Source organism: Bolinopsis microptera, chromosome 1, assembly GCF_026151205.1.
Source record: "Bolinopsis microptera isolate Bmic1 chromosome 1, MBARI_Bmic_1.0, whole genome shotgun sequence".
Taxonomy (NCBI): Eukaryota; Metazoa; Ctenophora; class Tentaculata; order Lobata; family Bolinopsidae; genus Bolinopsis; species Bolinopsis microptera.
This window is the reverse complement of record NC_087072.1, coordinates 26,046,118-26,059,354: the sequence shown is the minus strand read 5'-3', so window position 1 is coordinate 26,059,354 and position 13,237 is coordinate 26,046,118. Positions and strand designations below refer to the sequence as shown.

Genomic DNA, 13,237 nt, shown 5'->3' with positions numbered 1-13,237 from the left:
CAAATTGTACAACAAACATAGGCAAGAGCTTCCTCGATTATAGACAAGCACTTCCCAGAGGACACCATTTCACAAATGTTCAACAGAAACACAATTAAGTATCTTACAGTTGCTACAAAACGTTAGGATCCCATCTTAGCGGAGACAGACACAAGCTAGAAAGAACTACCAATTAAATCGAAAAGTGCAATGCAGAAAGCCGGAAAGTGCCACTGAACGGACAATGCTGGAAGCAGCAGTGATATATGAAGCAACTTGCAGTGGAAAATGAAAGAAAGAGCACAAATATATTGGGCTTACTGAACAAACACTTTAAGAAGTTTCAGTTAACACAAGTCTTTCAACTCGAGAAAGAAAAAAAAACGAAAACACAAAAAACAAAACAAAACTTACGAAATCAGACGGAAGCTAATCTATGAAAAATATGGGAGTTGAATGATAACAAACACCATATAAAATTTCTTGGAAAATATATTCAAACTGCTTTCCTTACAAGGGGGGCTACGAATGATTGTTCATCTCTGCCTTACTGAAAAACTTTATATTATTTTTAATAAAGATGGCAATCTATTAAATAGGGGGCAGGGAACTATAAGTAAATGTAGGACACCAACAAGTTTATGCTGAGAATGCTTTTAGGAATTTTATTTTAATTTTAGTTTTTGTTCTTGTATTTCATTTTCGTTTTCAATTTGTTTCGTTTCGTTTGATTTTTGTTTTTGATTTAGTTAAGGTTAAGTTAATTTTATTTTTTTTATTAATTTAACTTTTCACAATTTGACAGAGTACAGCAAATAGATGAATATAGAATAGCCTCGTTCAATATGCCCATCTGTAAAAATATGATGGGCACCAAACGGTAAACACTAGTGAATTATGTCGCAGTAACTTGGCCCATTACATCGGATTAATCTAAATCAAATTATGAACAATATTTAATAACACACCAAATCCATGGTGACGAAACTGTGGATATGATGTACAATTTGTATTTAATCGTCAAATTCCAGATCATTAGTTACGGCGGAATGGTCATTATTGTGGTGAGAAGGTGTGGGGTGAAGTTTGATATGATGTTGAATGTATTGGAGAGTAGATAAAAAAAATTAATAAAACAAAAAATAATAATAATATGGGGAGCAAGAGACTAGCTAGACTGTTGTTTCACTATCCAGTAACAATTTCCATAGATGCTTAGTGACTCGCTTTGAAACGACTAGTAGACACATCTGTCTATCCTGTACAAGGGAGTCATTCCACAGTATATGGGTTCTGTAGAAAAATGATTTTGCCAGTGGGCTATTTGAGGTACATTGGTGGTGTGTGAATTCTGACTTAACTTAGGTAAAATTGTGACACAATGACAGAATGTCGAGGTGGCAAGTCTTTAGTCGAGAAGTGCATGATATAAAGGAGAATAGTGAGGCAGTGATACCAGGAATTAAAATGGTTAAGATATTTGTGGAAAAAAATAAGATCATTCAAGGTCAAACTTTTGAGCCAAAAGGTGATTGTCGACAAGCTTGCACTTTTGACATATTGCTCAGGTGGATAACTGCAGGCCTCTCAGACAGAATCCATCTTAATAGCTCTCTTTTGGAGAACTTTCTAATGTATCACTAGTTGATTTATTACATGGGCGCCAGAATTATGGAACATTTTCGAATTGGGCTAGAACAGGGAGAGGTTAAAGCGCGGCGAGTTCTGATCAATGCAATCATGCATCTATTTGACCATACAATTTGTGGCAGGGCTTAGTCTATATTCTGTCGCACTGACTATGCCAACTTAGCTAGGAGTACCATCGACTCCAAGATCTTTTTCTAACTCTACATACCACAAGAGGAGATCATAATGATTGTATGCGAATGGAGGAGATAAGATGTTTTCTGAAAAACAATATGACTTTACATTTTGTCGGCTGGAATCGATTTGTTTCTTAGTGCCCAGTTCAGAGGAGTTAGTTATATCCACTTTGTAAATTAGTATTATTCGAAGTGAATGTATTTTTCGCCAGATTTTTTGTATCATCGGCATACAAACACTATTCAGTATTTATCCGAAGCCAAGAGGTATTTTCATTGATAACATACAAAAAGTAAGGGACAAGAATAGAGCCCTGGGGGGACACCAGAATTAACTGAGAGGGTAGATACATCTCATTACAATAACCACTCTTATGGTAACGCCTGTGTAAGGTAATTTGTAGAATTTGAGAAGAGTACCATCAATGTTATATAAGGTCTTGGCTTATGAAGAAGGTTAAACATGATTTACAGAATCAAATTGCTTAGCAAAATCAAAAATACACAACATGATGATTAATGTTTTCGTTAAGAGACGCATTGCCAGGCTAATCACAAAAGTCAAACCATATTGGTTGAGATGGATTGTGCTCTAGAACCATTGTGCTGGGATCAAGAAGGGTACTTGTCAGAGAAAGCAGTTTACGTTTAACTAATTGCGCTCAAAAAACTTCATGACTAACAAAGTAAGGATATTGGTCTATAGTTTTCACTCACTTTTCTTCGTTCTTATTATTGGGAACACATTTGCAAGTTTCCATTCTTGTGGATGTAAGCCGCTGTGGTAAGATCCCACGAAAAATGCATGTTAGAGGGTAAGCTAAACTACGAAAAATTTTGAGGATTTTTACCGTGTATGCCATCTGGTCCTGGGCTTGATTTGAATTAATATTTGATAAGAAGTTAGAACTCCGATGATCAAGTCAAATCAAAATCAATCATTGACTAGGGAGATATCGTGTCATAAAGTGAAGATCCGAAAAAAACTGTTATGAAAGAAGAATTGAAAGTCAGCTGAGCTTTGGGTTTGAACCGAATGCTGTCCAGGAATAACTAAACACAATTAGGAATACGGCAGGAGTTAAGATTTATACTTACATGTGACCAAAACTTCTTAGTTATTAGCGCTGGATCATCACTATTGATAAGATTGTCTATTATTTTGGCTGATGAAAGGGGCCTCTTAAAATCTTTACGGCTGTAACAAAACTTTAACTCATCAGAAATGAAACCAGAAATTTTAAATTTAGATTGAGTCCTTCCTTTTTACGGCATGAAAAAAGTTCACTATCGACCACGGGGGGTTGAAACTTGATTTAATAGTTACTTTAGGAATATGTATATCAACTAATTCATAATGCAGTCTTTAACTTAACTTCCAAGACGAATCAGGGATATAGGCATTCTAGGACTTGCATTGAATCGAGCATAATTCCTGATTAATCATGTCCAGTTGCTTTTTATATTATAGATTGACGTTTAGGAGTTTCTTGCGGGAAATGGAGCTTTTATTGATAGTGACGGTAAATGATTCAGATTTGACACGAATGAGGATCACAGACATTAAGTTCTCCGATAGTGTTATCATAATTACTGGAAGAATGTCTAATGTATTACACTTTCTATGGTGGGTGATGTGATCAACTGGGAGAGAGAAAGATCACTTGGAAAGAATCTATGAAGGTTGTCAATAGGTACGGGATCTGGATGAAGTAGCAGTTGTTTTTTAAAAGGGGGAGATTAAAAATTCACCAAATACACATAGATTTTTGGGGGATTCTTTTTGGAAAAATAGCTGCGAATATAAATAACTATGACATTCATGATTAGGTACCAAGTTTTCTCTCTGGTCTTGACTCTCTCTCTGGTCCTGACTCTGTCTCTCTCTAGTCTTGACTCTCTCTCTCTGGTCCTGAGTCCTGACTCTGTTTGGTCCTGACAGGAGGAGTTAGGAGGAGTTAGGAGGATTTAGGAGGAGTTAGGAGGAGTTAGGAGGAGTTAGGAGGAGTTAGGAGGAGTTAGGAGGAGTTAGGAGGAGTAAGGAGGAATTAGGAGGAGTTAGGAGGAGTTCGGAGGAGTTAGGAGGAGTTAGGAGGAGTTAGGAGGAGTTAGGAGGAGTTAGGAGGAGTTAGGAGGAGTTAGGAGGAGTTAGGAGGAGTTAGGAGGAGTTAGGAGGAGTTAGGAGGAGTTTGGAGGAGTTAGGAGGAGTTAGGAGGAGTTAGGAGGAGTTATTAGGAGTTAGGAGGAGTTAGGAGGAGTTATTAGGAGTTAGGAGGAGTTAGGAGGAGTTAGGAGGAGTTAGGAGGAGTTAGGAGGAGTTAGGAGGAGTTAGGAGGAGTTAGGAGTAGTTAGGAGGAGTTAGGAGGAGTTAGGAGGAGTTAGGAGGAGTTAGGAGGAGTTAGGAGGAGTTAGGAGGAGTTAGGAGGAGTTAGGAGGAGTTAGGAGGAGTTAGGAGGAGTTAGGAGGAGTTAGGAGGAGTTAGGAGGAGCTAGGAGGAGCTAGGAGGAGCTAGGAGGAGTTAGGAGGAGTTAGGAGGAGTTAGGAGGAGTTAGGAGGAGTTAGGAGGAGTTAGGAGGAGTTAGGAGGAGTTAGGAGGAGTTAGGAGGAGTTAGGAGGAGTTAGGAGGAGTTAGGAGGAGTTAGGAGGAGTTGTCAGTTTGAGGATAAGAAACTACCAGGAAATCATCGCCTCCTTTTGTTTGATCAGAAGACAGGACGTCATGGTGGACTGGGTTTCTTAATCAACGCTCGTGTAAATCATTATTTCCGTTCATTTCATCAGATCAGTGATCGAGTTGCTTTCATGGACTTTTTTATTCCATCCAAGTTTGTTAACAAACCACCATGCAAAATGCGAATCGTGAACTGTTACAGTCCAACCAACCCAAAAACTTTATCAAATCCGGCTGCTACTGACCAGTTTTACTGTGAGCTTCAGGAAGCAATTAATGTGCCTGCAAGACATGAAATCTGGATCCTAGGAGATTTCAATGCCAAACTTGGCAAAAGGTCTGATCATGACTTTCAAAATGGCCTTCATAAGAACATTGGAAGGCATGGCGTTGGAAGACGAAATGAAAATGGTGGGAGATTATTGGATTTTCTTGTTTCTAATGGTTTGTTTGCTGCAAACACTGCATTTCGTCATTCCAGTCGTCATATAACCACAAGAACTGGTTGGGTGAAAGACAAGAAGACCAAAAGAAGTTGCCCTTATTTTTCTCAGATTGATTATGTTTTATGCCGGTCACGCAGCACTGTTTTTCTCAATGATGCAAGGGCCTACGCAGGAGCTAAACTACATTCTGATCATAAGATTGTAAAAGCTACCATAGACCTGAGGCAGCAAAATAAGTTATACCGAAACAGAACATCAGCTGCTAAAAGGTACAACACGACATCGCTGGTTTGTAACAAGGAACTACAAGATCAGTACCAGCAAACTGTCACTCAGCAAATTGACAGTCTTCCACCTTCCGCTGACACTAAGACAGGATTCGAACAGCTGTTTGAAACTATCAAGTCTTCAGCCTCTAACACTGTGGGTGTCAAGAAGAAAACCCAAAGACATCATCATTCATCAGATCAGCATGTATGTAATATGTCTGACGAGAGACACAAACTTTTACAAGAACTGAACGACAATTCAGTTAGAGACAGGACAGTATTGAGAAAACGTATCATTAAACTCAAGAACGATATCAATAAACGTCTTAAAGTGCTAGAGACAGCTCTAGCCAACCAACTAGCTGACACCATCAACGCTGCAGATGACACGAAGAGGATGTTCGAGGCTACCAGAGCTCTTGCTGCCAACAAAGAGTCAGAGCCAATATCTGTCTTCAACTCTGAAAATCAGCTAGTTGCAAGTGACGATGAGAAAGCAAGTATCATTAGAGAGTGGTTTAAAAATCACTACACCAGCTCAGACCCTCCTTTGGTACCTTTCACTGGACCCCCACGTCCTCTGAATACTCCTATAACTTCCTTAGAAGTCCAATATGCTGCTTCAAAGTTGAAAAATGGGAAAGCAGTAGGTCCTGATGAGATTCCTAACGAGCTGCTGAAGTACGCACCACCTGTATTCTTCCAGCAATATGCATGTCTCATTAATCGATCATTTGAAGTACATGAGCATGTACCCTCTTTTACGAAAGGGTTTCTAACCCCTCTTCAGAAGCCAGGGAAACCAAAAGGACCTCTAAAGAGCCTCAGACCTCTTTGCCTTCTGAATGGAACTAGGAAACTGCTCTCCTTGATTACTCTACACAGAATTCAAAGGCAAATTGCAGAGTACACAGGACCATGGCAAAATGCCTACAAGGCTGGTCATAGTTGTGCCAATATTGTCTGGACTCAACGAATTCTGATTTCTGTTGTAAAAGAGAAGAGATGGGAGTTCCACAAGATGGGAATCGACATGAGCTCGGCCTTCGATACCATCAAGAGATCGGTTATCCTGGAACTTTTGGCTGATGCTGTTGTTGTGAGGATGACATTCGTTTGGCGAGATACTTGCTCTCCAACACCAAATTGAGGATAAAAATCAACAACACCATTTCCTTAGAGTTTGAAACATCCGAGGGTTCAAGGTGATGCTGCATCTGGTGCCTTCTTCACACTGTACTTTGCTGGAGCTTTGTACCACTTCCGTGCAGTAGTGATTACCATTTGGCCTAACCCCGAGACCCTCATGCCTATTGAATGGGAATACGCCGACGATGGCGATTTTGCAGACGAGGATGAGGAAACTCTTAATGAAATGCTGCCCATATGTAAGGAGATCCTTGAAGAATGGAACCTGTTTGTGAATGAGGACAAAACAGAACATGTCCACTTCTACATTGCAGATAAGGACGAGGTAGACGCCAAGGGTGAACCCGTGAAGAACAGAGAGCCCTGGCGCAACACTATTTCTCTTGGATCCAAGCTCTGCAGTAAGGCTGATATCTCTCGCCGATGCATCCTTGCTTACGTTGCCTTTGAGAAATACAGCAAGGTATGGGCAGAGAAATCCCGCATTTCTCTTCCTGTAAAAATCAAGCTGCATGAAGGATTTGTTACCCCTGTTTTATTGTACAACTGTAACAGCTGGGCAGCTCCACAGAACATTATCAATAAAGTTGATGTGTGTCAACGCAAACATCTAAGACGTATCATCAACATGACTTATCCCCGCATCATCAGCAACAAGGACTTGTATGCTCGTTGCAATGTAACTCCACTTTCAGAGAGAGTTCATAAATCCCGCTGGAAAATGTTTGGGCACATTCTTCGTAGCGACTGCAACTCACCACCACAACTAGCTCTAAATTTTGCTGTTAATAGTATGTTAAATATGAGGAGAAGGATTGGTAGAGTAAAACAAATTTTTTTTTAGTAAAACAAATTTTATTTTATACCCACAATCAATTCATATTTAGTTCAAATATTTAAAGTCAAAATAACCATTTCACATAAGTGGTTATATTATAATAAAATAATTTGTGATAAATTAATAAATTAATTTACACTCAAAAATGAACAAAATATACACAATTTTTACCTAGTGCAACACTGGTTCAGCGCGCGGCTGATCGAAAAAGTTTGATTTGCATTTACTAACTACAGTGTACAGCGTACATGAAAAAATTACTTACTGAATCTTTTAATACTAGACACATTTTAATTCAGATGTTGTTCAATGAGTTAGCCACAAAAATGTTCAAATTATGTAGGAGGGTAAAGGACACAATTGCTAGTAGTGCTTCTTTGTGCCCGTTGACTACAATGAACATTTTGCGGAGTTTCTCCAGACGGCTTTTATCGGAGTGCGTGCTATTTACTTGGTTATGCACAAGCCAGGCCAACATTTTGTTTTTGTGTCAGCCGTGCTACCAGGTTGCAGAGTATCATAAACACTAAACTATTATACACTGTACAAATTTGCTAATACATTATCATGCAGAGTCCGATCTAGCTGCAAACGTAGACATCAATGTAATATTTTTAAAACTATTTTAGACGATTTGAATAAAAGAAATATTAATTTGAATAATAGTGACGACTTGACAGACTTAAGGTATTTAGCCTCGAACCGCAAATTGTGGAGAAATTTATTTTGAATTTGATTAGTTCGATAATTTCAGTTTTAAGTTCAATTTTGTGCATAATTTTTGATTTTGATAAGTTCAGTTTTAAGTTTCATTATTTGTATTTATAATTAGGATGGTGTGTTGCTGTGACGGGCACGCATGGGAGTAACTATTACGACCAGAACGTCTGACGCTTCCAAGAAGCCTACAGTTCTTCTCTTCAGCTTTGTTTTGTTCGGTTTTTTCACGGTGGCATCTCTCCACTTCGCCACATGGAATGTTAGAGGCATTAGTCAGGAACACTCGCAGCATCTAGCTGCAAATGATTGCAACAGATACAACTTGGATGTTATAGCCCTCCAAGAAACTAAGGTGTCTAAACACTCAGACACTGTTATACCCGGCAACCACAGGCTTCTTTTGTTTAACCAGAAGTTGTCTTGGCATGGCGGACTCGGTTGTATTATTGTTATGTATTCATATTATAATCTTTTACTTTTACAGGATGTCCCTGGTTAACTAATTGTTTAACTGAATAACAACATAATAATGGCGACGAGCGGGTTCATCGAACCACTAAGAATACAAGGCAATCAAAAGGGAATAAATGATTGGATCGAGCGATTCGAGACGACGGTTTCACTCCAACCAGGATTAATAGCAGAGACCGATGCCAGCAAGTATGAAACAACAAAAAAGAAGTACCTTATAAGCACATTAGGTCCAGAGAGCTACTCACTTCTAAAAGCAACAATCGCTCCAACAACCATGTCAGCGGCTTCTTTTAAAACATTGAAGGACAATTTGAAGAGTTTAGCACCGAGACCATCAGTTATCTCAGAATCATTCAAGTTGAACACTTTAACTCAATCACCAGATGAGGAACTTGCTGTGTATATGGGTAGAGTGAAACTGACTGCACAAAACTGTGACTATGGAGATGCATTTGATAGAATTGTTAGAGACAAATTCATTTGTGGTTTAAGAGACGAGAGGATCAAGGTATCATTGATCAATGACAGTGAGGTTAAAACCTCAGCGGATGCGCTCACGAAAGCCATCGAGAAGCAGACTTCATCGGCAGTGGCACAGAATATGTCGGCTGTACATTACGTGTCTAATCAGAGAGGGGCACGAAGGGAGTCTGATCAGTATTCCAGTAGGAGTACCAGTTCGAAATCACAGAGACGTTTAAATGCTAAGAAGTGCAACAAGTGCACAGTGTTCGGTCATGTAGCAGCCGAGTGCAGGACTGTTTGTAGACATTGTCAGAAAATCGGTCATATCAAAAAGAACTGTTTTAGCCTCAACAAGAAACAGCGTACACCAACTCATCACATCAGTACAGAACCTGAATCAGATTCAACGCAACCAACATCATCCAACGAACCTACAGTTAACTCTTCTACACCGTACGAGTATTTACACCAGATTAACTGTAAGTCGATAGATAGTGTGAAACCTAATGCTGATATTGCTGAATTGCATGCTATTTCTGTTGATTTTACATGCGCTGAAAGTGTTAATATTTCTGTTAATTCTACTGACTTAGGTTATAGCACTAGTTCTAATAAACCTTTTTTGAAAGTGCTGATTAATGGTAGATATTTAGACATGGAACTAGATTCGGGATCGTCTATTTCGTTGATAAGTAGAGCTAACTTTGATAAGTTGAATTTGACTGGATGTCATCTGGAGAATTGTGTAGATAAACAGTTAGTTCTAGCAGATAACCGAGTCGTTCGCACTTCCATGAAACGCTGCCTGGTCGAAGTTAAGTATAGGGACATTCTCAAAGAGTTACGTTTGTATGTGATTGATGGAACTTTCCAGACACTGTTAGGGTCGGATTGGGTCCATGCTCTGTTCGGTTCAGATTGGCTTAAGAGGATAGTAGATACTCCGAGAGTGAACTTTGCTGGTACTGTAGAGCAAAGAAGAATAGCCTTCATAGAATCACTGAAGAACCGAGAGACGTTTAAAACTGGAATAGGGCAAGTCAAGAAGTTTGAAGCTAAGTTAAATCTGAAACCTGAGCACCGTCCAAAGTTTTGTGCTGCTCGGAAGATTCCGTACTCGTTGAAGGAACGAGTAGGTCTGACTCTAGATAATATGGAGAAAGATAGTCGATTGGTAAAGATCGACACTTCGGATTATGCTTCGCCCATAGTACCTATAGTCAAGAAAGATAACACTATTCGTATTTGTGGAGACTATAAGGGGACTCTCAACCCGGAAATCGATTCTAAAGTATACCCCTTGCCTGTAGTTGAAGATTGTTTTGTTGAGATGAAGGGAGGAAGAATCTTCACTCGATTGGACATCAAGCAAGCTTACAACCAGATCATGCTTAGAGAGTGTGACCAGATTTTAACGACGATTAACACACATCAAGGACTCTATAAGTGGACTGTGTTATCGTACGGACTAGCGCCTGCTGGAGGGATTTTCCAGGCAGCTATGGATGAAGTCTTGAAAGGACTGAAAGGAGTCACATGTAGAGTTGATGATATTCTCATCAAGGGCAACGAGTTTGACGACCACGTAGAGAGAGTTTTGGAGGTTATCCAAAGACTAGAAGACGAGGGATTCCGCTGTAATTGGGAAAAATCGGAATTTTGTGTAAGAGTAAAGTGGAGACACTAGTTAAAGCACCGTATCCTGAGGATTTATCGAAGTTGAAGTCATTTCTCGGAGCCGTACAGTATTACGGTAGGTTCATACCAGATCTATCTACGATGATAGAATCACTGAACAGACTGAGAACGAGCAAAGACTGGAGATTTGGATCAGAAGAGAAAGCAGCTTTTGACAAGTTGAAGAAGTATCTAGCTTCAGACAGAGTTCTAACATTCTATGACCCAGACAAACCTTTGAGATTAGATTGCGACGCATCACCATTTGGATTGGGAGCGGTACTGTCACACCCAGACCCGACTAATGGAGATAGACCTGTTGAGTTTATTTCTCGGACGCTTACTTCAGCTGAAAGGAACTATTCACAAATAGAGAAAGAGGCGTTGGCAATTGTTTGGTCAGTTAAAAGATTCCACAAGTATCTCTTCGCGAGAAACTTCCAATTATATGTAGACCACAAGCCGTTAGAAATACTGTTGGACAGTAAGAAGCAAATACCTGAGATGGGGACATCGAGGATCATTCGATGGGCTCTCACTCTGAGTCACTACGACTATACCATAAAGTTCAGACCTACAGAGAAACACTGTAACGCAGACTTTTGTTCCAGATATCCGTTACCTGCAGAGAAAGAAGATCTAGAACCAGAACCAACAACTGTGTTTGCAACGTACATGGATCAAGAAAAACCGTTGTTAAACAGCCAGTTGATCGCTCAACATTCAGCCAAAGACCACGTGATCGCAAACGTGATGTACTGTATTAAAGAAGGTTGGAACAAGTGGAAAGAGAAAGTTGAATCAGTGCCAGAAAATGCGACTGATTCAGCCTACTATACAAGAAGAGACGAACTGAGTATTGAGAAAGGATGTCTATTGTGGGGACATCGTGTCATCATTCCAACGAGTTTAAGAGATGAAGTCGTAAAGTTATTACATCATACTCATATGGGAATGGGTAGTACCAAAGCTCTAGCGAGAAACTACGTATGGTGGCCAAAGATGGATCTTGCTATAGATAACATGATCCGACACTGTGTATCATGTCAGATCAACCAGAGAAAACCAGCTAAGACGACTCCACATCCTTGGAAGGAACCATCAGGACCATGGGAACGTGTACATATTGATTTCGCAGGACCTTTCCTGAATCATATGTGGCTCATTGTTGTGGACTCGTACTCCAAGTGGATTGAAGTAAACAGATTACCTGTGGGAAATACAAAGACTAGTGATACTATTAAAGCACTGACAGAGATTTTCTGCCGATGGGGTGTGTGTCTAGTTATTGTTAGCGACAACGGACCGCAATTCATATCTGCTGAAATGAAACAGTTCATGAAGATGAACGGAGTAACACACGTTACAACACCACCTTATCATCCAGCTAGTAATGGGTTAGCAGAAAACGCTGTGGGAAAATTTAAGAACGCTATGAAAAGAATGAAACAGAACAACTCAGATACCATGTTAAACCTACAGAACTGGTTAATGATGTATCACAACACTCCACACACGACAACACAAGTGGAACCTGCTGTTCGAATGATCGGAAGGAGAACCCGATCAGCTCTTAGCTTACTTCATCCGTTCACCGATTCCAGAGAGAACGCTAAATCTGCTAAAGAAGAGATGGAAAGAGTAAAACAAGACACGAAACTGAGACGATTTAAAGTGGGAGATCAGATATTGTACCGAGATCTGATCAATAATAAGTGGAAGAGAGGAGTTATTCGCAGTGTATCAGACGTACATTACTCCATTACCATGGAAAACGGATCTACCTGTACACGTCACATTGATCACATCGTGTCATTTTATCCATCTGATGCGAGAGAAGATGTTATTGACACCGAGCAGGATAGGAGAGAACCGTTAGTTAGGTATGAACGTGACTTGAATGAGAATGTTCAAATTGCACCGCCTACTGATTTGAGCATTTCACCTAATATTGCTGAACCCAGTATTACTGATCCCTATTGTCACTACACCAACGCATAATGAACCAAGCACGAGCACACCAAGATCTAACTTGAATATTACACCTAGTTTTGATCGACCAGTAAGAGATAGGAGAGCACCTTTACGCCTTACTTATGACAAGCTCGGTAAAACTAACTACGTTTAAATAATACACGTACAGTATCATATTTTAATTTATTAATATATTTCGGAGACAGAGAATTCTGTATTGTTTTGATTTTCATACCGCACAATGAGCGAATAAAGATTTATATTTTATACGAATTGTTTTAACAGAGTAAAGCTACAGATATTGTATTTTAAAGTCACTATTTTGACAGTGAAATGTTTACCTGACCGAAGCACGTTTTATCTAGTGCGCGGCTCAATGAGGATCAATTTTGAACGATAATTTGAATAAAGAATAGTTTTGCGCCAGCACTTGCATGCGCGGCACTAACGTACGATCCTGTAATTAAAAGAGGGAAATGTTATGTATTCATATTATAATCTTTTACTTTTACAGGATGTCCCTGGTTAACTAATTGTTTAACTGAATAACAACATAATAATTATCAACAGTAAATTTGTATCAAATGTTGTCTCGTACCATCAAATCAGTGACAGAGTAGCATACATGGACCTTTCTCTACCATCAAAGTGTCATGGGAAACCATCACCGACAGCCCGTATTATAAACTGCTACAGTCCAACTAATGTCAAATCTATACAGAACCCACGCATTGCTGATGAGTTTTACT

At 39.5% G+C, this 13,237-nt stretch overlaps 2 protein-coding genes across 2 annotated transcripts; both read left to right on the top strand.

The window, feature by feature from the left end:
* Positions 1-8,427: 8,427 nt before the first annotated feature.
* LOC134826235 (uncharacterized) lies at positions 8,428-10,524 on the top strand. The gene has a single exon (XM_063838542.1). It carries the CDS (start codon positions 8,428-8,430, stop codon positions 10,522-10,524), a length of 2,097 nt encoding a protein of 698 aa, XP_063694612.1.
* Positions 10,525-10,616: 92 nt separating this feature from the next.
* On the top strand, positions 10,617-12,515 carry LOC134826228 (uncharacterized protein K02A2.6-like). Its single transcript, XM_063838534.1, has one exon. The coding sequence runs from the start codon at positions 10,617-10,619 to the stop codon at positions 12,513-12,515; it is 1,899 nt and encodes a 632-aa protein (XP_063694604.1).
* The last annotated feature ends 722 nt before the right edge of the window (positions 12,516-13,237 follow it).